Raw genomic sequence first — 25,452 nt, forward strand, 5'->3', positions numbered from 1 at the left:
TCGACTGGCTCAACGGCGCGACCGCGCATTCCGCAGTTTTACCCGCACTTACTACTCGCCCACACCTCTCATTCCACCTCCGCCGTCATAGTCGGCTTCTGCTGTCGCTGCTGCTGCTGCTGCTGCCATGGATTCCGTATGCTTCATCTGATTCGCCATTTGATTCTGCCGAACTGTACTCACCATGGTGCGCCAGGTCCAGCCGCTGCGCATCAGCAAGTCGACGCCCAGCGTGTCGCCAAACAAGCCGGCGGCGACCTCGAGGCCGCTGTCTGAGATTGGCAGCACCGAGCGGCGGCGTAACTCGCCTTCCTACAACCAGGCTACCAAGGTGCGACTTACCTGTCTGATGTACTTTTTGTTGTTTACTCCGCTAACGCACCTACCTCACAGAAGATGATTGTCTCACGCGAGTCGTCCCCATACACCGAGAACTCCTTCACCAAGGACACCTCCTCTCCGCGCGACTTCTGGAGACACCGAGACCCCATGTCGCCCTCTCGATTCGAGGACTCGGAGAACACGCCAGAGCGCTCGCCGTCTCCAGGCTTGCTCTCGCCTAAGCGACGAGCCAGCATCGAAAAGCTCAGGAACGCAGGCAAGGTCAAGGCCAGCAACATTCGCGCCTTGGAGAGCAAGGATCAGTATGATCCCAATACCCAGCCCATCGTTGAGCGCCCAAGCGCAAATCGTCCGTTGAGCCAGCATCTCGCCAACAACAGCTTCACTCGCTATGACAGCCTGAAGAAAGAGAACAACCCAGTGCGCAGCCCTGGTCGGCCAGGTCACAAGCGGACAGAGAGCGAGACTGCCATCCCATTCATGAGCAGCCTCAGCAGTCCAGCCAAGGTGCCACTGCCAGTCAGCCCACAGAAAGAAGGAACGTCGTCACCTACCAAGTCATCACTCGCTCGTAACAGCCAGTTTGGCATGCCGCTGGAACAGGTGGCTAGCGCACATTGGTCTGATGGCGACGATCGAGCTCCAACCCCGCGAGCATTGCATCGCCATAACAAGAGCGTCACCTTTCACGAGGATCCGCCTGTCATCAATGAATACGAGAATCCAACCCCAGAGCCGTCAGTGTCTGCTGCATCTGACTCGCGTGAGAGCAGCTTCGACTCTGATGACTTCGACCCCAATTACAGCTTCGAGCGTGGAAGCTCTGCGGACATCCATCGTGACGACAGCTTCGACGAAGACCTGGAGAACGCTGACAAGACACCGGTTGTCCTGCCAGAAGATTGGTCTCGCATGTCGCCAGAGGAAGCTCGCACCGATTTGATTGATGAAGGCGATGATGTTTTCGAAGGCTCATCCCCGCCACCGCAGCGACCAATTCTGGGTCGTTCAGAGAGTGTGACTTCAGATGGCGAGTCCAGGCCTCTCCCACCACTGCCCGGTCTTCTCAACGAGCGTCGAAACTCTGGAATCATTGCTGCTGCTGAGCGTGCTGCCAATGCTGCACGTCATCTCCCCTCGCCGCCCAAGCGCGCGTCTTGCAGCAAGGGGGAGATCCTGAACATGGCACGTCGATCCTCTCTGGCGCAGGAACATCTCAACAGCCAGTCCCCCGAACGCCCAACTTCCAAGGACTCGATGGAGCACGGCGTAGCGGAAGAGCTCACCATCACCAATCTTGACACCGGCGAGAAGGTGGATCTCCATGTCAATGAAGAAGAGGTCGAAGACGATTCTGTCGCCGACCTTGCCGACTTCTCCAACTCGCCTCCCAAGATCTCCCGAGAGAGCATCCTGCGCAAGGTCAGAAACAGCAAGTACGAGTTTGATGAGGAGTGCGACTACTCAGAGCTTAATGGCGACGACAGCCCAGCTCGTCCTTCATACACTGAACTCGCCAAGATGCATCCAGACGACCCAATTCCATCCAGGGAGAACAGCCGCGAGACCAGCGATAACTACCTGGGTGAGTACATTCATGACCGTCCTGAGTCTGAGGAGGTCCAGATTAAGGAGGAGCCGATCGACGACGATGAAATCGACATGAACGCTGCTCCACACATTGACGAGTCTTTTGATGGAACACCACGGTCTCCTTCCCGATTGGAAGACTACGAGCGCCAGTCTTCTGTTCTTCGTCACGACGTCAGCTCTCCAAGCGACGACGGTGACGATTCTGCCAGTCGATACTCTTCGATCGAGCCTCCAGAAGCTGAGAGCACGGTTCTCCACGCTCAAGAAGAGGCACAGGCAGCGAACGATGGCAAGGAGAGCCTCCACGATGCGATGCAGTTGCTGAGCGTCAAGGACTATTCTGCGCAGGAGCCTGAAACAGCCACCAAGAAGAACTCAGGCGACTTCATGGGCTTGCCTGCATACCTCAGCACTGATGACTTCGACTTTGGTATGCACCAATATATCACGCCATCTCCACCGCTATCGAATGAGAACACAAAGCAACTCGATGTCACTGCCAATGCTCCCGTCCTTGAGCCTGCCGCAGAGATCAAGCCGGCGATTAAGGATCTGCCGCGTCCCACATACGATGGTGCAGACTTCTCACCACCAGGAACGCCAGACTCTGTTCTGCATCACTCTGGAAGTGAAGTTTCAGCTTTGGAGGAGCCGGACGTTCCAGAGGAGCCAGTGCAGCGTGACAGTCCAGGGATCCCTGAGCGGAGAGCAACCATCAGAACAAACGGTCAATTGAAGGCTCGACCATCAGCCACTCCAGCAGACTTCCGGATGATGGCAGAACAGCGACGACTTGTTAGCACCGAGCATCCTGTCCCGCCCATCCCGCAGGCTTATCAAGCTGAAATGGAAGACGTCACGGAGCCAGACGTGGAAGATCAAGAAGCCACGACATACTCCTCGGAAGGCAACGAATCCAAGGCTGACTCCGCGATTGATCGCAGTCCAGACAATCAACGCGGTGAGAGTCGCAAGGTTGCCAAGCTCAATCTTGACATTCCTACCCTTGAGGGAGACATTGCAGGAGATGGCCTGGGCCTGGACCAGGAATTTGACCGAGTCATTGAGAATCAGAAGGTGGGATCTCTCTTTCTCTCCCAGACTAGCAGCAACGCTGGTGCTAACTTGTCGCCTCGTACACAGAAGGGTTACTTGTGCCGCCAGAACACCAAGCTGGTGATCGCCACCAACAGAAACTTCTCAAACGAAAGCCGAGCAACTACGTCGTCGAACGAGAATGCCCAGCCAATGTCGCCGACAGGAGAGGCGCGACCAGCCTCTCGGGGCACGCGATCCGCCAAGGGGAGCTTGAGGAAGGGCAGTGCTGAGCAGTTCCTCAAGACAGAGCCGTGGAATGGTAAGACCAGACGGCAGAGTCAGAGGCAAGCATCTGCAGCGCAGTACGCCTCATCTGCTGCCCCACCCCTACCAGGTCAACCAAGTGCTCTCGGCGTCGTGAACGAGGACTTCGCGGCGGGTACGGGAAGCCTTGAAGACGACATTGGTGAAGATGTCGAACGCGGCCGGCTGTTTGTGAAGGTTGTTGGCGTGAAGAACTTGGATCTTCCCATGCCCAGAAACGATCGACTCTACTTCCAGATGACGCTCGACAACGGACTGCACTGCGTGACGACTGCCAGGTTGGAGTTGGGCAAGACTGCGCCAATTGGCCAAGAGTTCGAACTCGTGGTGCTCAACGACCTGGAGTTCCAACTCACGTTGACGACAAAGCTGCCTCCACCGCCGAGAGTGCAGTCCCCTGTGCCTACGTCGCCTTCCAAGACACCCAAGCATCAGAAGTCTTCCAGTCTATCGCGATTCTTGACCAGCCCCAAGAAGCGTGCCGAGCGTGAGCGTCAAGAGCGAGAGGCAGCAGAGGCCGAAGACCGCAGACTTCGAGCCGAAGCACAACGCAAGCGCGCTTCAACACAGCCAACAGCATGGGACCTCCTGCACGAGCTCGTCAACGATTCGGATGGAGCATTTGCACGCGCGTACGTTAACCTTAAGGCGCACGAGAAGCAGTGCTTTGGCAGGCAGTTGACTGTCGACGTGCCGTGTTACAACGAGTGGGCTCTGGAGAGTGACACGAATGTTGTCAACAGTGTCCGCAGCAAGCGTGGGAATGGTGGTCCAATTCGACGACCGCCGTATGTCGTGGGTCACTTGGAGCTTCAACTACTCTACGTGCCAAAGCCAGCTAGTGCCGTTGATGGCGAGATGCCCAAGAGCATGAGCAGTGCGATTCGCGAAATGTCGAGGGCCAGCGAGGTCAAGGAGATCGTCCATGAGGGCCATCTCAGCCAACAAGGTGGTGATTGCGTGCATTGGCGTCGTCGGTTCTTCCGTCTTCAAGGATCCCGGCTGACGGCATACCACGAGCACACGCACCAGAAGCGCGCTGTGATCAACCTCAGCAAGGCCAGCCGTTTGGTCGATGACAAGAGCACTCTGGTTGCTGATCCAAAGTCTGGAAACCCATCCGCCAAGCACGGCCGTCGCAAGTCAGCTTTCGCTGAGGAGGATGAAGGTTACCAGTATGTCGAAGAGGGATTCCGAATCCGCTTCGCCAATGGTGAGACCATCGACTTCTACGCCGACAGCCGAGGTGACAAGGATGGATGGATGGTTGCCCTCAGTCAAGTCATCGGCAAGCCTGATGCTGGCAAGAAAGCAGCGACGTGGACGGACCTTGTCCTTGCTCGCGAGAGAGCTGAAGGTCTTAATCCGAACCTTCCCTCGACGACCGAAGTCCGAGACTTCACCAAGCCACCGGCTCCCGCTCGCAAGCACAGCGACCGCAAGCCTGTCCAGTCGAAGAGTGTACCGTCCAGTCCGGTGAAGGGCGCACCAGAGCGTCAAGCGCCTGCTCCTCCTATTGCTGATTTAGAGGCAAGACCCAATACGCCTCCTATGAATCCGAGACGGGGCCATCGATCCAGGGATGCTGTCAAGAGCATGATCTTCTAAGAGGTGGGCTAGTTTCGAATGTGGATGTTTGTGGCGGATGCAGTTCGTCTGCTCTCGTATGTACATTATCCGTGTGCAGACTTGTTGATTTCTCATATCGTTGGGTGAGCGGGGCGTTGGTGAAGGATGCTTCAATATGGAAACGGACGCGTTCTGGTCGGGTCTTGTGTAATGACAGGAAAAAGAGATCACAGTTCAGAATAGTAGTGTGAGAAGTGAGAGGAACACACAACAACAAAAGGGTACATACTTACTAACTACTGTGCACTACCCCTTTTTCCAGTCCTCTTGTGCTTGAAGTTAGACTATTGGGTCGTTAGTGAGACTTTAGAAACTTCGGCTGTTGCTGAGACTCTCACTGCAGTCGCCTGACCATGACATCGTAAATCGACCAACTCATTTCAGGGTCTGCCTCGCCCAAAACACACTGACCTCTTTATGGTTGTTGCTATGTTGACCATTGTCGTCATGAGCCACGTGCGGCGACCGGGGATGTGGTAGTCGGCGGGTCTGCGGCGAAGTTCGAACGGCTGCAGGGCGAAAATCGAGGACGGACGTATGTACCAGTACCAGGCAAACGAGTCAGTTTGTAGGAGGGGAACGTTTCTGATCCGCAGAATTTTTCCCAGACACTCGAAGATCGAACGTAGATGGAGTATCGATTCGGTGGGTATTTGGTGGATGGTGAAGGGATGATGAAGGCAAGGGATGGTAAGGTAGGGAATCTCGGTAATGAGATTGAGCAAGGCTTCATCTCGGTTCATGGGATTTTTAGAGTAGTCGAGTGGATTAGTCGTATTGAATGGATGGATCGGATATTTCTTTACGTGTGATGGGTTGGCGCTTGGATTTTTTGCTTGTTAGTGCAGGTTTGATGGAATGCTTTGGGTTGGAGGGCTTTTTGTGCTCGTGGGCGAGGAGGTGTGTGGTGGATGAGGTTGGAAGTTCGAACGATGAAGGTGGGTCCTATGTAGCATGCATGTCCTTGACATTTACTTCTTCGACTGTTCAATATCTACCTCCTCCCAACTTTTCGTCTCGCTTCTTATTAGTCCTTAGACATGAGACCTACTCTCGAAATCCTCAGGAAGAGGCGCATACCATAGCCCTTCGCTAAAAGCCCAAGAACGCTGACAATAGCAGACCTGAAAGAGGAAATTTCCCTTTCAGCTACAATCCACATTACACCCTCCACGATCCACGGCCAAACTGCCTGAGAATCCTTTGGATGCTGAAGTTAGGGTTGCTGGTATGATACTGAGAAGGGGGTTTCATCTTTTGGGATGGCTTAGCTGATGGTAGCGAGGCTATATTGGAATTTTTTGGGCATTGCTGGGGGACTACGAAGCGGCTCGTGGGGTATAGCGAGCCAATTGTGTGGGAAGACGTTGGGGATGAGGAGATCTGTGGATGGGTTGGAGATTGGTATAAAGAGTCTAGGTGCAGGTCTGGATATGTTGCTCCCTCATCAGCAACAAGCAATCGCAACAGCATCGAACACCGCACAGTCTTCGTCCTTAATCTCTTTCCTGTCTCCTTTGTATTTCCTCTGTATCTCTGCTTCGATTCATAATCGTCCCCGGTCACACAAGAACAGCACCTCCTCGGACACATCATCAATCCTTCCTCACTACCGCCAAAATGCCCACCACAACAAGCCCCCTCGCCACCCTCCTCACGCTCAGCCTCCTCGCCACCACCGCCCTCGCCCTCCCCGCAACCTCCATCACCAAACGCTCCAACTCCGCCACAACCCACGGCGCCGCCGCCCCCGGCGTAACCTACTGTGACGTCTCCTTCGGCGACGCCTACTACATCCACGTCGGCGAGCCCTGGGCGGGCGGCGCCGGCTGCGACAACATCTACCACGCGCTGGTCGGCGACAACGACGACGAGAACTGGGCCACGGTTTCCGGGTGGAGCTGCCAGCCCGACGGCGCGCCGGATGCGAATGGCTGGCAGCCGACGTATTTGGGGTTTAATGCGGCGGCGGGGAATCTGGGGACGCTGTCGTCCGAGTTGACCAGGGCGTTTGGGAATCCGGATGGGAGTGCGCCGGTTACGTTTCATTGTTCGTATTAGAGGGGTCATCGCAAGGTCTCTTCAAAGGCTCGGAGATGGGGGATAGACGATGTCTTGGTGGTTCGTCAAGGGAGAACGGGGCTGGTGATTAGGGATTTGTGTCTAGTATTTAGATGCTTTTTTGTTTCCGATTTGCATCTTTCTCGGCATGTACGCTGGGGAGTCGCGTTGCATTTTCAGGCTTTTGTGTTTGAGAGATCGGTCACTCTTTTGGGAACGAAATGTGCTACTTACTTGCGAGATATACTGCTTGTTCGTGAATTTGATCCCGCGCGGCCAAGAGATATTCTGTGTTCTCGCGGTTTTCTTATAGTCTCGCTCGCGGATGTGTGATCCAGGTTACTTTCTCGATCCAGACTCCCGTCATATGAGTCCTGCCTCGACTATCGGAAGAATCTGGCTCTGTAGCGTCCGACCCCTTTCCTCCTCATCGTCGACCGGCGGAAGAAACTTCAGCCAGACACAGAAGCATTGGGCTTGGATGTGGATCGATGTTGTTTGTGCTTGTGCAAGAAGAGGCGAGGTGAGGAGACGTGGAGACGACGATGGATGCCCACGTGGCTGACGCGTGGTCTTTGAAACTTTCTTTGCCCAGCCACAAGAACCAGGAAGCCTGGACTCTGCTGGTGACTCCCTTACTTGCCTCGTCTTTCCTTGCATCTTTCCTTGCAAGCAGGAGTTGGTGGGATGATGTTCCCTTCACGCGACATCTCAACAGAAGACTGGACGACACGGTGATCACCACGCGAAGCAAAGCGGAGGACATCGTCATAACCATCTCATCATCACCATGCCGAGCGGAACCGGTACCGGCGACGAGGAGGAGTCGCTCAGTGCCTACAAAGCCAGACTGCACCAACAGCACAGCAGGCCCCTGATTGAGCAAGTCTCCAACCAGTGGAAAGAAAAGGAAGGCTTCTCCGACCAGCACCAAGAGAAATCCCTCTACCTCGAAGACGACACCGGTGAGCTCGGCTTCTGCGACTTGGAAGATGAAGGCTCCTGCCCAAACGTCTCCCGCGACATAGTCTCCTCCCGCCGCTTCCGCAGAATGTTTGCCATCGCACTACTCGCCGCTCTCCTGCTCTACTACGCCTGGAAGCACTTTGTGGCCCCGCCGTTGGAGGAGGACTGGGCGTATAAAGAGGGCTTCGTGGCGCAAGAGAATGGGACGTATGGCATCGCGAAGGGCGGGAGTGATATCGATCCGGATCTGGTGAGGTTGCGGGATCTGGATAAGGGGCTGTTACCGGGAGGTGAGGCGGATCCAGAGGGGAAGAGGAGACTGGTCTTTGTGGGGGATGTGCATGGGTGTAAGAAGGAGTTGGTGAAGTTGCTGGAGGAGGTGGGATTTGAGGAGAAGAGTGATCACTTGGTTCTTGTTGGGGACACTATCTCGAAAGGGCCGGACAACGTGGGTGTGCTGGATGAGTTGATGCGTTTGAAGGCCACGAGCGTGCGAGGCAACCACGAGGATCGGATTCTGCAAGTCGCCAAATCTGCGCATAACACGCTCAGTTCGACATCCAGCAAAGGCCGCGCAAAGGATGTCGCCCTGCTCAAGCAGCTCAAACCACACCACATCGAGTACCTCCGCTCCATGCCCTTGATGCTGCACATCCCAACCCTGCCGCAAGCTTCCAAACCCACACACAAGAAGGACTCCCCCATCAGCGAACACATCCTTGTTGTCCACGCCGGCGTCGTGCCTGGTGTGCCCTTCTTCAAACAGGACCCTTACTACATCATGAACATGCGCTCCATCAACCGCCGCACACACGTCCCGTCGGCCCTACGCGCATCCAGCAAAAACGAGAAGCCGTGGTTCGATGTCTGGAACTGGTACAACGACCGAATCTTCCGGAAACAATCGCTCAAACACTTCAATACCGCCCTGCAAACCTCCTTCCAAGATGACGAGGACAACGACGACAATGTCTGGACATCCCTCTGGAAGAATTTCTGGGGAGAACGACATGCGCGACCTAAGCCCCAAGTCGTCATTTACGGGCATGACAGTAAAGAGGGCTTGCAGATCAAGCGATGGTCGAAGGGTTTGGATTCGGCTTGTGTAAGTGGTGGGAAGTTGACGGCGCTTGTGTTGGATGCGAAGGGGATGTGGGAGGTTAAGAGTGTTGGGTGTAAGAATTATAGAGGGTAGATGGTCGAGAAGGTGGTGATGGTTTTGATTGAGAAGAGGCGTTCTTTGGAGAGGGCGTGTGTGCGGAGGAAGGCGTTTGATATGAAGGAGGCGTTTACGGTGGTGACTTGGAAGAGGTTGTGGTTTTTGATGTAGAGATGATACCCCAGTAAGCAAAATCTTTGATTTTCTTTGCGCGGCTTGGTAGTGCATGAGAGATTGCTCTTTTCTATTTGCACGGTCGGAGGAAGAAACGCCATTGTCTGAGTACATTGGGATCCCCCAGAAAAGTTGGGATTGGGATCCCACAGGAAGGACGAGATTCCCAATAGACAGACTCGAGGTTGGAGAACAGGCTACTCGACAATTCCTCTCTCAGAGCAAGACTTGTGCCCGCGAGGTATCTACTCGAGGCTAGCAGAGGCTTGTCGAAAGTCAAAGATCAGTCAATCTTGTCAAGAGAGAGCATCTCTCCTCGAAGTGTACATCAAAAGCAGGAGGGAAGTCGACGAGAAGTCAAAACGTCTGGTAAACATCAGGATAGCCAGTCAGAGACAATACGCGAGGCATGAAGGTGCTCCACAGGTTCGTCTTCCAAACGCTGCATTCATCATCACTGCTGGAAGTTCATGTGATGCCTCGCTCACGGCCATTTTATCAAGCTACATCTCCCAATCTCGATCATGCCACAACCCCCTCTCAACATCACCGCTTCGGAAACCACGGATCCGGACTCTCCTCCCTCTGCCCCTGATTCTGACTCTTCCCATAAGCCATAGTCCCCGCCGCCAAATCCCCAGACTGAGGAGGCTGCCACTGCTGCGATGGGCCCAAACTCTCACTCTGCGTCTGCCAGCTTATCGGCCCCGAATGCTGAGATAGATCGCCCCACGAGGAGGACGACGCCGCGAAGTCCGGTCTTGCGGGTTGTATGGCTTTTGGTGGGGGCTGTGGTGCCCGGGGCTGTGCTGGTGGCGCTGGCTGTGCGGATTGTGCTGGCGTGGGGACTGGCGTCGATGATGATGTTGATGCGGAGGGGTTGGGTACGTAATCGCAATCTGTCTTGTTGGATTTTATGCAGGTGCTGCAGGGTCGGCCTTCGTCACACTGTTGCCAAGTTAGTTACCAAAACCGGGAAACGATCTGACTGTTGACAGTGCAGACGTACCTTCAGCTTCCTCAACCTGCAATTGTTACAACTCCTAATCGCACGGGGAACATGCGCGTCTCGATTCGTAAATCTCGTCGACGTCGTCGTCTGCGGCGGTTTGAACACAACCGGCGATGGCTGCGTAGATATAGGCCCGTACGAAACTTGCTCGGCGGACTTATTGGTCCACGTTGCAGGCTTCATCGTCGTGAAGAGTCCTTGCGCCTGAGGACGCTGAGCAGAAGACTTCCGCTGTTGCGGAGTCGGCGTAGAAGTGGGCTTATTCCTAGACTGAGGCGGTGGATACGGGGCCGGATATCCTGAAGTCGGGCCTGGGTGATTCAATGGCGGCGGCGGTGATTGCCAGGAGGGGAGTTCGTACGCTACAGGAGCTTTCGCAGGCTGCCGTGCTGGTTTAGCAGCTTCAGGGGGAGGCTGTGGTGCATTCGCCGTATCACTTTGTCGAAGAAGGTCCATCAGCGACATCCCCTGATTCCAATCCTTACTCTGCACAATCGGTGGCCCTCCAGAATCCCTCTTCCTCTTCAACGGCCTCCCAATATTCGACGGCTGCGCGGGCTCCATCGCCGCCAACGCAGAGCTCGCCACATTCTCCGCCTGCAACGTCGCCAACAACCCACCCGTCTCCTTCGGCCTGCTGTTCTGCTCACCAGGAGTTCTAGGTTTCGGCGGCGGTCTCGGTGCAGCCTTTCTCTCCGCAACCGTCGCATGGATCGCATAATGCCGATAGTATACATCCACACTCTGCCGTCCACTGCTAAACTTGACACTCACACTCCCCTTGCAATCATACGTCGGTTTCCTCGGGCCCCTCTCCCCTTCCCCCTTCAAATGCTTCAACGTCCTCGTGAAGCCATTCGCATGCCGATCCTTGTTCTGCATGCTATCCTGGCAGATATACGAGAACCTCGACCCTTCCTCATCCTTCGCCGCCCAGGCATTGTTGAAGCAGTATTTAAACCCATCCGCCGCCTCGATCGTCGAGATCAACCCTCGTGAAGCCGCGCGCTGCACGATCGCCCGCTGTGCAGGATCCGCGATATTGATCACCAACCCGGCCGTAGCCACTGGCTCTGCTTTTGACGTCCCAGACCCATTATCCACATCCTGCATATTCGTCTTGAACTCCTGCGGCAGATCGTTCGCCTGCCCGTCCGCGTAGGGGCCTATCGTCGGTCGCACGAGGGGGATGAGCGCAGTGTATGCCAAGGAGAGCTCGACAGTCGTACATTCGGGCACAGTACTCTCAGCACTGCCTCTGATCTCGTTCTTAAGGGCGTCCGCGAGGGCTTCCAGTGAGTCGTAGGGGCCGCCAGAGAAGAAGCCATTGGTGGTGTTTTGCTGGTAGTCGCCCGTTCCGCCGGCGCGGGAGCCGAAAGAGAGGCGGACTGCGGACATGGTCGTTGCATATCACTAGGTGTAGAAAGCTGTTTGGGCAGGAAGTCGTGATGTTTTCTAGACGCGTACTTGAACACCCAAGAGAGTTCGAGGTGTTGTCGCGAGCAACCACGTCCGGGTTAGCCTTACCGGACATGACTCCGCTGAATTCCAGCCAATCAAACACCAACTTCCCTCCCAAAACATGACCTCGCTTGCCTCGTTCAAGTAAATATATATCTTTTGAGAGTTCAATCTTCCAGTCACATCAGAGTGGTCTAGCGGGTAACAACACTCTGCAAAAAGATCCATCATCCAAAAATGACTGATGTTCGACTCCCCTCTCCGTCCGTGGGGTTTGGGTGAAAACAAAAGAGAAGACAAAAACATAACTCAGAATGGATGAGCCTCACTGTCTTCTCTCTAACTACGGTGAGTTCTTCTTGTGTGGCGGGCTCGGTGGGACAAAAAGGTGTGTCGTTGCGAACAGCTTCGATGGGAATTCCTTTTTGTTTTTCGTTTGGCTTTTTGTCTGGTGTTGTCTGTCCGTGAGCGAGTGGACGTTCATATCGGAGACTTCGCCATACACATTACCTCTCACATCCTCAACTTTTTGCACTTCTGACGTCTTACTCGAACTCACCTCAACTTACAATCGATCGATCGATCAACAGACAGTAATAAATTCAAATCTCTTTACTCAACGTACTATCTATCATCCATCCCCCCCCCTCTCATCCAATCCCCCCAAACTATCCCCTCTCTCCCGACTCAACAGTCCCCTCTCATCCTCCCGCTCAGTTACCGCCTCCCTAAGCGCACCAGCCCCGTTTCCAACCCTCCCCTCCTCGCCCTCATTCAGCACATACCAAAGATCCTTCTTGGTGAGCAGTCCAGAAAGGAGTCCGCGGTCAGTGAACACCACATAACGCAGACCGAGTTTCTGGAACATCTCGTGCGTGAGCTGGAGACTTGAGCGGAAGTTGAGGGTGATGGGCGTCTGGTCCATCCAGGGGCGGAGATCGAGTGTTACGGTGGGGTCTGCGAGGGGTTGGTGTTGGAAGTAGCATTCGGTTGATGGTGGGAGGGAGCGGCTTGAGGAGGCGGAGTCGAGAGCATACTGGAGCTCTGTGCGGGAGATGTAGCCAAGAAGTGTCGGCTCTCGCATATCATGGATGACAGGGAAGCCACGGAATCGATGATCGTGCAGTAGTTCGCGCAGAGACTCGATGGTGTGGCCGATAGCGGTGATGAACACGAGATCGTCGTATCTCGTCATGACCTGGCTCACAGGCACGTCTGGGATCGGAGAATCGTCCTTATTGTCCAGGAAAGGGTAGCCCTGGAAGTGGATCCAAGCTTCATAGATCCCTCTCTTACCAAAAGCGTCTGCAATCCATTTCGAAAGCATGACCGCAATCATGATGGGCAGCACGTACGTCAACGCTCCCGTCAGTTCAAACATGATGACGACGATCGAAACGGTCATGCGCGTCGCCCCAGCGAGTGCAGAAGCAGCCCCGATAACGGCATATGTACCAGGCGTAACGCAGGGAATATCCGGCTCGCAGCTGGCGAATGCAATAAAGTTGGGATGCTCTTGCTGCCAGACTTCCATGATCAGACCCACGACACGGCCGTACAGCGCACCAACAGCCATCGAAGGCAGCAAGATGCCAGCAGGAATTTGCAGTCCGAAAGTGACAGTAGCCAGAATGAATCCCAGCAAGGACGAAATCAAGAGTATGAAGATGACGCCGGTATTAGCGACGCCGGACTTGCACAACCCCAGGAAGTCGTCCGTGATGTCCCTGCACTCCGCGAAGAGATACTCGACCAGCTCGCTGGATTGAGCTCGGAGGAAGGTGATTGGGAAGCTGATGAGTGCTGTTATCAATGCCACAACAACCACCTCGAGCACTGGTCGTTTGAGGAAAGGATTTCGGGTTGAGGCTCGCCAGCTGGCCACCCACATGTTCAGCTTGATGAACATGGCACCGTAGAGTCCGCCGACAACACCGATAAGCGCGAAGGGTACCAGTTCGAAAGCATGCCAGCCGCTGTGGTAGGTGACCTGGTACAGAACGAGCTGCCCAGTCCTGAAGGGATCGAAAGCCTGAAGTGTCACAGCAGCGACCATGGCGCATACGAAAGAAGCCCACATCGTCTTGTCCGGAAAGTAGTAGGAGAGCTGCTCCAGGGAAAACAGCACCCCTCCAATTGGGGAGCCAAAAGCAACAGAAATGCCACTAGCCGCCGCAGCAGACAGTGTCTCTCTCTTCCTCGCCTCGTTTCCATTGATGCCATCGAAGAGCTTCATGAAGACATTGGCGCAGCAGCAGGCAACATGCACCAGCGGTCCCTCTTTCCCAGCCCACATCCCAGAAGCCACAGCCAGACACAGTCCCAGCGACTTCACAATCAGCGTCCATCCCCCGAGGAACCGCCTGATAACGAACCCTCCCAGCACAGTCTTGATCTCCGGAATCCCGCTCTGCTTCGCATAGATCGAGTACCTGTTCACCAGCAAACTCGCACAACTCGCAAACAGCACCGAGAACACCACAAAAGTGATATACTCAATGATGTAGCTCCCGCCTTTATTCGCGACGCCCATCACCGTGCTCCAAGGTCTCCAGTCCGGGCATTCCGCATAGCTGTTGAGTCCCCAGCAGCAAAACACCTTATTGAGATAAAACCTCCCGCCATCCTCCACATTACTGCAAAGCCCAGTCTTGAGATCCCCCAACCAGTCACTCGCGACATCGATGCCCGCCGCGATACTCCCCACCGCGACCCCCGTCGCGACCAAAATCCACCAGATCTGGCTCGCGTCCGCGACGGTTCGGAGGTGTCCCAGCAACCCCGGTGTATTCGCCGACAATTGCCTCAGTCGCGTGCGCTCTTTACTGTACTCGTAGATCCAATCGATCGCCGTGAGATCGTCGTATCCGACTCTCCTGCCCGGTCCTTCCACATACCAATCTAACGTGGCTGGGTCCTTGGGGTCTTGGAGGTTCGTCCCTGCGTCTGTCGGCGCGTTCAGGTAGGAGAGGATGGTATTCGGCGTCGGCTGCCTTGATATCCCTGCGCGACCGCGTCGGGGCGGAGAGCTGAGGATGGGGGCGTTGCTCGAGGGAGGAGGCGTGCCATCGCGGCTCGAGGTGAAAGGCGACGAGAGGAAACGCGATGCGAAGGAGGGTTTCGTGGACTTCTGCTTCCGTTTGAACGAGATCCTATACTCTTCATCAGTCTCGCAGCATATACCCATCGTTACTGAAGGAAACATACCCTCCGTCCAGCCCTCCGTCCCCGTGTAACGGATCATCCGCTAGCAGCTCCTGTTCACCAATGTCGAGTCCATTGTCGGAGGCGTCGTCCTCGTCGTTCGGCGGACTGCGGCTAGACGAAGCTATGGCGGGCGCATGGGGAGAGTGATTAGACGACGAACTTGACATGGGGCATTCGCTGGTGGTCGTCTATCGGATTGGCATGGTATTGATGCTGGGGCGGAAGCGTAGCCTAAGCGGCATGTGAAGCTGAGCCGCAAGGGTTCGCGTGGTTAGCCGCAGAGCCACGTGGGAAATCCCGGTGGACGCATTTGGGGTTGAAAGGAGACTTCACCTATACAACAGAACCAATTTGAAAGGACAGCATCGAACCATTATTCATCACGCTTGGATTTTTGTCTTGGGCTATATGATACACTTCCATGCAAGAATCAAGTGATGTCGAAAGCGCAAGGATGATTTCCTCGCTACGACCGCGCTGCACAACGAACAATACTTGGATATCTTATGCTTCGAATCAGCAACAAGCCGCCCTCAGCAAGGTGTCTTTTTCTCATCTCCCGAACGATGGCCATTGAAGCAGTTCGGCGAAGTGAAAGTACTTCGCAGCCGAGGTGTCGTTGGCTTTTTGGAAGTGTTTGAAGAGGCCGGCAAGGTGTGGTGTTTGGTAGTCCGTCACTGCATCCGGAGCTTCTTCCCATGTCTTCGCGACTCGACTTGAATTGTCTGGCCAAGAAGGCATGTCGACCATGGCAGCGAAGCCAGCAGCCAGGAACGAGGTAGGCAAGCAAAAGGTCATCGACACGGTCAATGACCCTCATTCAATGCTTTCACTCCCCACCGCCATTACTCTCGCCCTCTTCCTTCTTCACCTCACCACCACTGACTTTCTCGTTCTCCTTCTGCACCGAAACATCAATCGGCTTGATCGAAAACCTCCCTGGATTCGCGGGACCCTCATTCTTCACCTTCAGACTGCCCTTCCTCCTGAGCATGGGCCCACTATGCGCATGCGCACTAGGTGAAGGTGGCTCTTCAGTCACGCTCATCGGACTACCAACTGGCTGCGCATGGGGCGAAGCACCATCGATCTGAGGCGATGAACCGAGAACACCGCTCTTCCCGCCCACAGAAGCTGAGCTATTTCTTCGCTTTACGCCGCCACCGCCCATCATCTTGCCTAGCTCGTCGCCATCATCGTCGTCATCTCTTCTACGCTTCGCAAGCATGGTCTCTGGGGGGCTATGCTGGACCGGTGAAGCGTCCTTTGGCGTGCGATCGCGACCTCGCTGCGGTGTGTCCTCGCCAGCATCCGCCGACTCATCGCCATCCTTCTTCTCCTTGAAAGTGTCTGGTGAGCTGGCGGTAAGATCCATATCATCGTCATCGTCATCATCAGGGTAGTCGACCAACGGTTTCATCCGTCCATTCGGTGTTCTCGTGTTTGCCGGCGTCGGAAGTGACAACTCGTCGTCGTCGCCAAGATCACCCTCCATATCATCGTCCGTGTTAAAGTACGCATCTTCGTCCGCATCAGGCTCCTTCAATCCACTGAACGGCTGCCGTCCGTTGATCATGCGTCCTCTCAGGGCATCCGGTGTATCCGGCTCGGTGGTGAAACTCGTGTCGCCTTCAGCATTGCCAGGCAGGTACGGATGCTGGAATTGCTCGTACTTTTGCACGATGTTTTGGAAAGTGTTGACGTACGTGATGCCGTTCAGTCGCTCTCGGTAGTTTTCGGTGAGGTGATAGATCAGCTGCTTGATATTCTCGCGCTTCACGTACTCAAACAGCTCTAGACAGCAGCTGTTGAGGAGATTGTCCCGTGGCATCGTCTCGTACACGATGTTGAGTATGGGCTCGAACAGACGGTGCTGGATGAGCTGCCTGTTATGGAACTCATCCTGCAGCCCGATGCATGTTCGAAACCACTTCAGCGCAATCAGCTTCATGTACTTTTGCGGACATAGAAGCAATTGCGCTATTCGGGAGTGGAGATTCTCTGCCAGAATGAACAGCTTCGATTGGTAAGCGTGCTGCCTCACGAAGAAGCAAAGCACCTCAACCAAATGCGTATATAGACTCGTCTCCTGCACACTCAATCCAATCATCGATTGTCGACCCTCGAGATCCTTGAGCGGTTGGAATAGTCGTCTCGCGCCTTCCTCGTAGAAGTTCTGAATGAATGCCTGGGTCTGCGGTGGTATTCGAGGTCCGTGATGATGGTCTGGTCCGCCGCGCTGCTTAGCCGCGAAATCGGAGTTGCCCTGTCGATTCATAGCCTCCATTCCCGCTGCACTGCTAGATGGATCCAGCAATATCTTGATCGCATCTGCCATTTGACTCTTCACACCCAGGTCGACCTCTACGAGAAGAAGCTCAATCAATGTGTCTGTCAGCGGTACAGTCTTCTCGCTGATAGCCTTGAAGATGTGACCCCTGACCAGATGTGCGTCATGATCGATCAGTGATACCAGTACGTCCGTGCCCGCTACCCGCACGCTCGCATCGTGATGACGGAGCGCAAAAGTAATGACTGTGAAAAGGCCGTGGTTGATGAAGTTCTGGTAGAGCTGCGCCCGCGACTGTGCTTGAATGTTCTTGGACACAGCACAGCAGTTTTGGATGAATAAAACCCCCTGCTTCTTCCTCTCTTCATCTTGCTCCTCGTCCCCAAAGATGCCGAACAGTTGTTTGAGAAAGGCTTGATTGGATTGAAGGTGGTTGACAATGTCCACCTGGTGGAAGAAAATGAGGGAGTTCAGGACTGAGAACGTAGGATCGTCGAGGATTCGCGCCAGGACAACATCTTTCAGGTACAGAAGACGATAAGTGTAGTGGATCTTCTTCTTGATGTCTTGATGTTCGATCTTGACAACTTCTTTGAACTTTGACGTATCAGAGAGGTACTGGCGGTGGTTGGCCCGATGTGAAGGAAAGTCTGGGTCATCTGTAGCGGAGTCAGCCTTCATATAATCCAAGCATACCTTGTCCTCCACAACTCACACTCTAATGCGCCAACGACACCCATAATCGCCTGGTCCGTCACTATGAACTCGATTATGGAGGTGTCGTTGAGCAGGATGAGGTGCTTCATGATCGTGCACAAACGATGCAGCTCCTGTGTTTGCTCCAGCTTTTCCGCTTCGTCCACCAGCGGCGCCAGTCTCAAAATATACATTTGCTCGGGGCTCATGACAAACTTGGCCAGCGCATCACGGCCTGCGGGTGTGGTCGACGCATTCCGTATCGACTCGACGACCTCTTCCAGCTTCCCCAGCGTAGGCTCTGGGAGAGTTATAGGATGCACGACATCCAGCAGTTCGTCCGATATCCCATCCTCGGGGACCAGCCGCGACTGGACGTCGCTCACGAAGTCCCATATGATTGTGCAGCCGTCGGCCTCTTGGAAACTCAGCGCCATGTCCACGCCATTGCTCTCGGTCCACACTATCAGGGTGTCCTGCTGCTTCTGGTAGCCATCGTCCTTAGAGACGCGGGTCTCAAGCAACGTGCGACCGGGATCGTCCTCGCTGGTGACGACGATGCGCGCATCGAGGTGTTCGGGCGGCGCGTTGGGGTTGCTGACGATGCTGCCCACGCAGAAGCCGGTGCCGCGATCATACCAGTCGTTGTTCTTCAGCTCGTATACTTTCACCCTCCTTTTGTCATTAGCAGGAGCGAGCGCCATGGTCGCACTGCTGGTGAAGGCCCCGCCGACTCATCCGAATCGTGTCGCGAATGGATGCGCCGACACGGATACAGTCGAGTTGGGCCGGGAGCGCAGTGTATCGCTTGTCGCGGGCGCGCGCGTCCTGTGGGAGAGGTGTTTACCGGGCGAGGTGGTGGTGTTTGCGCGGCGGATGCACGATATGCAGAAGGCCGGGGTGGCGAGCCGATGGTGGTGAGGCCGACGAGTAAATCTCTGCCGACGTCGCAGTCGCTGACCGGGGCGCGCGCAGAGGGTGTCGCGCGGTGAGGATGTCGCTGGCGATGCGGGCTAGAATGCGGCCGCGGTGAATGTTTGGGAGCTTCACTTGCGCAGGCGGGCAGAGTGTTGTCGCGTCGTAGTGTTTGGTCGACCAGCAGGCCCAAGCGTCGGTCGGAGGATGTTTCAGATGGCGGCCACGCGGCAGACAGGACACCTCCGTTGCTCGCCGCAGCTCGTTGTCCCCAAGAATGCGGCAATCAATATTCAATCAAAAGGGTCAACAATAGCACAGTAGTCCGGAGGTGAGGTCTGGGAGGGATGACGTTGGAAAAGAGCGTCCAGAACTCTGCGATCACCTGGACGTGCAGCAGGAGCCCACTATTCGTGCCATCCAAGCTCCAAGCGGAAAGTCAGCCGCTCTTGCGTCACCCGGCCTAATTTAGCTTCACTCACTCGCCCTGAACTAGGGATCTGCCAGCTGATGTACCTACAACATCCATGTTCGAACACACATCATTCGACCTGCATCTTCACCGCATTGTTCTGTGCTGACAGTGATGAGATGGGGTGGCAGAGATTCGGGCAATCACCAACATCTTTAGTCCTAGCTGTCCTGACGCACCGCTGATCCTTGGCCTTCACTCCCACGGGATCTACGAACACGAACGAGACTAAAAGTACCTGAAGAACGCCACAAATACTGATCCTTATTGAACTTCATCAAATTCATCCCTCATGATTTCGTAGCATTCCAATGCAGCTGCAGCTCAGGCCACTCCGGTCGACTCTCCGGGTTGCCATACTTCGCTTGCCAGGCGAAGAAATACATCAGCGCCGCAATGGGCTGTCCGAAGATGCAGAAGCTCAGCCAGAAGACCAAATTCCCAGCGAGCTTCGCGTTGTGTCCGCCTCCTCCATACCTCCTCAGCATGTCCGTCATGAAGATGAGGGGGATCTGTCCCAACATGCCCATGAAAGCGACCCCGAGGATGTTGTGTGTTGGAACACCCACGAGAGCTTCATGTAGCACACCGCTGAAGAGGAAGGTGAGGAGCTGTGCCACGATGGGGTGCACGCCGCGGCCGACCATGGGTGCGTAGATGTGGCGCTTCATGAAATGCGTGACTGGCTTGTTCCAGCTTGTCCAGTATGTCCGCAAGTCGCTGCTGTTCCACCAGTCTCCGTAGAACTCCCGATCTCCAAACCTCATCACTTCGGCAAGAGCATTGAGGAAGGACTGGAAGAGGGCAAAGAAGCCTGCGAGCCAGCAGACGAGGCTGATGGTGCTCAACTTCATGACCCGCTCGAGGATGTTGAAGCCGTGTAACTTGGAGATATCCTCGAGACTATTCTGCAGAAGAGGCACAGCGTACTGAGCGGAGGTGATCCATATGAGGATGCAAAGCAGGAAGAACTCGCATACACGGCGAGCCACAAAGTCCCAGCGAATCTTTGGGGAGCGTGGATAGACTGGTTGGTAGACGAGCGTGGGAGCCCACCAGAAGTAGCAGAGGTTCGCCATGCGTATATTCTGCGGATACGGGCAGCTCTTGTAGAGTGCCGGCAGCTGAGCAGCCTCACTCGGATCCGGCCTGAGATACGCATGTCGCAGATCCCGGTTCGTAAAGGCATACGAGCACACCTTCAACCACACCACCACGGCATGCAGCTCCGTAATCGTGCCCAATCCCGGGTTGTGAATCCAGTAGTACACGACATACGTCGCAAACGCCAGCATGAAAGTCGCATTGGCCGCGTGACACCATGCAATCACTCTCCAAGTTGAGAACCAGCTCTTCGCCTTCTTCTGCTCTCCCTCCTTCACCTTATTGCCTTCCCCACGCTCTTCCTTCTTACTCTTCGACACCAACGCAACAGCATACCTCGACGCCGCCAGCTCAATCAGATACGCCACGAACAAGTGGCACGGTGTCAAGGCATACAGTATCCAGAACCATCTCCAATCCCCCGTGGAGACTTTACTCCCCGATATCGTGACCAGAATTCCATACTTCTTAAAGTTATCGAGCATCAGCCTCAAGTTCGAAATCACAATGATTAAGCCCATAAGGTTTCGAAAGCCGAGCGACGAAGGCGCCGATTTGGCATCGTGACTGAGCTGCGAGGGACGGGTCTCGAAGTGGACGGCGAAGGTGTGTTTGTATTTCTTTGATGCTCGAGCGTCGGAGCGGGGCGGTGGTGTGATGGGAGTCGTGGGAGTGCCATTTGGTTGAGGAGTGCCGTTCATGCTCTGGGCACCACGGGGATGCCCATTGGGCACGTGTATCGACGTGGTGGTGGCCGTGCTCATGGTGCCGCGGTAGGAGATCGAGAGGTTGGGGAGCTGAAGTTGAGAGGTAAAAGTTATCTGCTCCAATTAGACTTTCTTCACGGTCGCATCAATCTTGATCGCGCGTGGTTTGCGGGGACCCCAGATGGAGTGAAGAAGGAGGAAAGGGCCATGATGAGAGCGAAGAAGACGATCTGCTCCCGTTGTTTGGGAGAAGTGCAGGCGTTGGGACCTCGCCCGCCTCTCCGCTGACGTCTACCAAGGATCGAGCCAGGGTTCAGATGCATGACAGCTGGGGACGCAGTGGCATTGGGGAGCACATGCATTTGCAGATGGATCACTGAATTGCTATTTTACGACATCGGTCTCCTACAGAGAAGCCTGACTCCAACGACAGTTGAATTATTACGCTGCTAGCAAGTCCAACCAGACTCCACTTCCATTACATTCCATGTTCCAAGCAATTTGCTCAATCGTAGAAAGAGACTGGGGTATCATAAAAGCAGTAGAACAGTGCAAGAAAAGAATAAAGCTGCGTCAGCCGATCAATCGTCCGTAAGGTCGACGACTTCGATGCCGGAGTCGTGAGACGTGCGGCGTCGCTTCGAGCTGTGCTCAGTAATGATGAGCTCGTCGTCGTCGTTATCGTTAAGAGTCGGAGTAGGTCGCTCGCGTTTCTCGGTCTTGATATTCGAGAATTTCTTCAGCTCCTCGTTGCGGCGCTCAAGTAGCTGCCGCAACTCATCGGCATTGAGTGTCGCTGGGTCCCGATCCTCTAGTGGCACCGGAGATGGGCTACGCGGTATAATACCCTCGACTTGAAGGTCCTCTTGATATATCGTCAGTGAAGTACTGGTATAGCAATGTGTCGCAACCTCTTACTCCGCGAGCGATACTTGAATGTAAACTCTGCAAAAGGGCGAGTGCCGTATGGAAAAGCGACATCTTGGATGGCTACGTCCTGGACCTTTTCTCGTGTTCCAAGGCTGCAAGATAGTGAGCGACAATGAAAATCACGGGTTGGAATACCTACGTTGCCTGTGTGGAGATAGCTCGCCCCTTGAGACCTTTCTCTGGCACACTGTCTTTGCCGACATCCTCGATCTCAGTGTATAGTGGTGCTTTGGAGGATATAGCTCGACAGCGGCGCAGTTTGATGGAGATAGTTCCGAGCGACTTCAATTTCTCCCTGAGTCCTTCCTGAACGAAACCATCGTCTAAATGTCGTCAGTGAACTAGATCGGCAGATGCTGGTTCATCCAGCTTACTTGTAGCAAGTTCTTGGAACTTGAATTTGCGCATGTATGTGCCCGATGGGGTGACTTCTGTACATCCATCAAAGGGGGTCACAGTCGATTTGCTTCTGACCTTTCGGATATAGCTGACGGCGTTTTCTCCATCAAGATACATCGCGCAGTCGATGTCGTCGTTTGGGTAAGGGAAACTCTTGTAATCGAAGACCACGCTTGCAGTGAAAGTTGCACCAGGTGTAGCTTCCACGTATCTCGTGGCGTTGGTATTGCCATGCTGATCCACATCCTCATCTTCCTCAATTCTTCCAGCCGAACGCCTCCGACATTGATGTACGCCGAGACTCCCAGAACGTGGTCGTGCTTCATGTTGGCGTGACGCGTGCGGGTTCAGAGGAGTGTGTTGGGAGAGGGCGACCGTGGAGGGATTGAGTCTTGATAGCGAGTGCGAGGGACACCGGCGTATGGTGACACCTCCGAGCAACAGCGTGCGCTGTGCAGCTTTACGTGTGATGAACGAACAGAAAGAAGAGACTCCAGTCACGGAAAGCTCGTTAACTTTCACAGAGCGCTGGACCCCTGCTAGCTTGACACGCTAGCACGCCTATCACGTGTTAACTCTTTCCCGAAAGTGTCTCGGGTACATGTAGCAAACGTTCTGAATTTTAGCGACGCTCCATCACTCTTTCAATGCACTACGCGGTCATCGATGTCATGTCCTTGACTTTTGATTTGGAGGCAAATGTGATATGCACAAACGGGTAAGTCGCTGCGGTCAGGCAATATTGCCAAACGTTTCAGTAAGTGTTCGTAGGACATCTCCATACGGCACGAAGATGTCCCTACCTGCGATACTATTCTCTTCATTTCACAGTCTCTTCAGTGGCCTGGCAAGGATAATACAATGCCGCGGACAAAGGCTCTGCAAGAATGTCAAAGGCTGTTGCCAAATAGCAATCTTGCGAGAGCGAGGTTCTCGAAAATCTGCGGACCACTATACTCCCCTCGACTCTGCACAAGCAATGCTATTCCGAAGCAGGTTGCATACGAGATGTATAGGTTGCACCACCTATTCAATTACACCTCAGGACGATGGCTGTAAGTACTTTTGTGCCTTCCACGACAGCATTTCTGTTGACCTAGAATAACAGGTACAACGAGCAGAGGCGCCTGGAAGGAAGAGTACGACCTTTTAACGTGTCCGCTCTGCAGTGCCTGACTGTGCAAGCGGTATCGAAGAATTCCGAAGACATAGTCCAGTTCCAAAAGCTGGGCGAGGGTGCATCCAATCGAGCCTTCATTGTACGCATGCGCGACGGGCCCTCGCTTGTGGCCCGCATACCCTATATGGCCACAGTACCTAGAGGCTTTGTGGTGGCCAGCGAGGTCGCAACAATGGAGTTCCTCCCTTCCAAAGGCATTCCTGTACCGAAGGTGTACGGGTATTCGACATCGACCAACAATCCTGCCGGGGTAGAGTATATTCTCATGGAGTATGGCTCTGGCCGAATCCTCAGTGAGATTTGGGACGATATGAACCAGCAAGACCGACCGAAAACTCTCTCGAACATTATCGAAGTGGAGAACCGCCTTTTCAGCATTCGCCTGCCAGCCAGTGGAAGCATTTATTTCTCGAAAGATATGCCACAGGGAGCTCGAGGCGTGCCTATAGACCATCTTGATGCAGAGAGACCTTGCTCCCTGCATGTTGGCCCGGATGCAAGTACACACCTCTGGTTTGGAAGCTGAGGCGAGCTCTCAGTAAATCGTGGGCCCTGTAAGTACCAAGGCTTTCTAGTCACAGGCAACAAACTGACAATCACGCAGTTACAGAGTGTGGAGCGCTGCTCACAGCAGGTGCCAGAAAGGAGATTGAGTACTTGACCAAATTCGGTCGTCCATTACTTCCTTTCAGTAGGATGCGAAGAGAGACTTTCAGCCTTGAGAGACAAGACCCTGGCACTCATATCGACAGCCTGGGAAGATATCTGCAGATCGCCGAACATCTCATTCCAAAGGATTCCCAGGGACTGCTCCAGCCTGTCGTGCGCCACCCTGATCTTCGACCGAGCAACATCTTCGTATTCGACGACTTCAGCATTGCGTCTCTCATCGATTGGCAACACAGCACCGTGCAGCCGTTGTTCTTACAAGCCGGCATTCCGAGCATGTTCAACAACTCTCATGATGCAGCATCTAGGTCGTGGGAAACACTACGTTTGCCCAGCGATTTAGATGATATGTCAAAGGAGGAGAAGACCGAGCAGCTAGGAATCTTCCGCGATCGGCAATTGCACTGCGACTACATCGCGCAGACCGCACAGATCAACGCAACTCATTTCAAAGCATTGAAATACCCGTACGCTTCTTTTCGGCGGAGGCTCCACCGCTTGTCCGGCGATTGTTGGCAAGGCGACAATGTGCCGCTTGAGCCCACAACTAAATTGCCCCTTTACTTTCACAGAAGAAGAGCAAGAGAAATACTTACGTCTCGATAAGCTTGTGCGAGAAGCTGAAGACGAAATGCACGCGATCAATGTGATGCTGGGTGTTGGCCCCGCAGGATGGGTCCCATGTGACCACTTCGACGCTACGAAAGCAGCCGTCGACCAGATGAAGGCAGACTGCCTCGAGCGGGCCGAATACGAGATAGACGAAGCTGCTGTTCGAGATCACTGGGTGTTCGATGACATGGACGAGGACGAGTATCGATGAGGACTAGGTGTGTGGTACAGCACCCATGTTAACTTCCCAGGAACCTTGTGTGTAACAGATGGTTACACAAGTGCTGTTGTTCCACTTCTTTTTCTCACCTCTTCTTCGACGCATCTCTGACGCTGAGCTAGTCAAACATCGCGCAGCTCAAGACACTGCTGTCATGGTACAACATGAAGTTGTTACCGAACGTGCTCCACACCGAAGGTCAACCAAACTTGAGCACCCACCTCTACACAATTTCGTGCAACCGGGATTGCTGGTGACAACCTTCACCGCTTACAAGCTTGACCTTGGCCAG

At 54.4% G+C, this 25,452-nt stretch overlaps 9 protein-coding genes across 9 annotated transcripts; 4 read left to right on the top strand and 5 right to left on the bottom strand.

Moving 5' to 3' along the window:
- Positions 1-184: 184 nt before the first annotated feature.
- M409DRAFT_17955 (uncharacterized protein) lies at positions 185-4,905 on the top strand (the record flags this gene model as incomplete). The annotated part of the gene is made up of 2 exons (XM_033804288.1): positions 185-331; positions 394-4,905. The coding sequence occupies 2 exons, from the start codon at positions 185-187 to the stop codon at positions 4,903-4,905; spliced, it is 4,659 nt and encodes a 1,552-aa protein (XP_033672608.1).
- A 1,641-nt stretch (positions 4,906-6,546) lies between these two features.
- On the top strand, positions 6,547-6,987 carry M409DRAFT_17956 (uncharacterized protein; the record flags this gene model as incomplete). The annotated part of the gene is made up of 1 exon (XM_033804289.1): positions 6,547-6,987. One exon carries the CDS (start codon positions 6,547-6,549, stop codon positions 6,985-6,987), a length of 441 nt encoding a protein of 146 aa, XP_033672609.1.
- Positions 6,988-7,777: 790 nt separating this feature from the next.
- M409DRAFT_17957 (uncharacterized protein) lies at positions 7,778-9,148 on the top strand (the record flags this gene model as incomplete). The annotated part of the gene is made up of 1 exon (XM_033804290.1): positions 7,778-9,148. One exon carries the CDS (start codon positions 7,778-7,780, stop codon positions 9,146-9,148), a length of 1,371 nt encoding a protein of 456 aa, XP_033672610.1.
- A 684-nt stretch (positions 9,149-9,832) lies between these two features.
- Positions 9,833-11,696, bottom strand: M409DRAFT_50380 (uncharacterized protein; the record flags this gene model as incomplete). Its single annotated transcript, XM_033811517.1, has 2 exons — positions 9,833-10,234; positions 10,296-11,696. 2 exons carry the CDS (start codon positions 11,694-11,696, stop codon positions 9,833-9,835), a joined length of 1,803 nt encoding a protein of 600 aa, XP_033672611.1.
- A 694-nt stretch (positions 11,697-12,390) lies between these two features.
- On the bottom strand, positions 12,391-15,133 carry M409DRAFT_17959 (uncharacterized protein; the record flags this gene model as incomplete). The annotated part of the gene is made up of 2 exons (XM_033804291.1): positions 12,391-14,911; positions 14,967-15,133. The coding sequence occupies 2 exons, from the start codon at positions 15,131-15,133 to the stop codon at positions 12,391-12,393; spliced, it is 2,688 nt and encodes an 895-aa protein (XP_033672612.1).
- A 662-nt stretch (positions 15,134-15,795) lies between these two features.
- On the bottom strand, positions 15,796-18,656 carry M409DRAFT_63331 (uncharacterized protein; the record flags this gene model as incomplete). The annotated part of the gene is made up of 2 exons (XM_033815547.1): positions 15,796-17,915; positions 17,972-18,656. The coding sequence occupies 2 exons, from the start codon at positions 18,654-18,656 to the stop codon at positions 15,796-15,798; spliced, it is 2,805 nt and encodes a 934-aa protein (XP_033672613.1).
- A 973-nt stretch (positions 18,657-19,629) lies between these two features.
- M409DRAFT_17961 (uncharacterized protein) lies at positions 19,630-21,207 on the bottom strand (the record flags this gene model as incomplete). The annotated part of the gene is made up of 1 exon (XM_033804292.1): positions 19,630-21,207. One exon carries the CDS (start codon positions 21,205-21,207, stop codon positions 19,630-19,632), a length of 1,578 nt encoding a protein of 525 aa, XP_033672614.1.
- Positions 21,208-21,731: 524 nt separating this feature from the next.
- On the bottom strand, positions 21,732-22,805 carry M409DRAFT_17962 (uncharacterized protein; the record flags this gene model as incomplete). Its single annotated transcript, XM_033804293.1, has 5 exons — positions 21,732-22,015; positions 22,069-22,172; positions 22,220-22,403; positions 22,455-22,713; positions 22,764-22,805. The coding sequence occupies 5 exons, from the start codon at positions 22,803-22,805 to the stop codon at positions 21,732-21,734; spliced, it is 873 nt and encodes a 290-aa protein (XP_033672615.1).
- A 682-nt stretch (positions 22,806-23,487) lies between these two features.
- On the top strand, positions 23,488-25,151 carry M409DRAFT_63333 (uncharacterized protein; the record flags this gene model as incomplete). Its single annotated transcript, XM_033815548.1, has 4 exons — positions 23,488-23,534; positions 23,588-24,159; positions 24,264-24,856; positions 24,909-25,151. The coding sequence occupies 4 exons, from the start codon at positions 23,488-23,490 to the stop codon at positions 25,149-25,151; spliced, it is 1,455 nt and encodes a 484-aa protein (XP_033672616.1).
- Between the last annotated feature and the right edge of the window lie 301 nt (positions 25,152-25,452).

This window comes from Zasmidium cellare, assembly GCF_010093935.1.
Source record: "Zasmidium cellare ATCC 36951 unplaced genomic scaffold M409scaffold_4, whole genome shotgun sequence".
NCBI lineage: Eukaryota > Fungi > Ascomycota > Dothideomycetes > Mycosphaerellales > Mycosphaerellaceae > Zasmidium > Zasmidium cellare.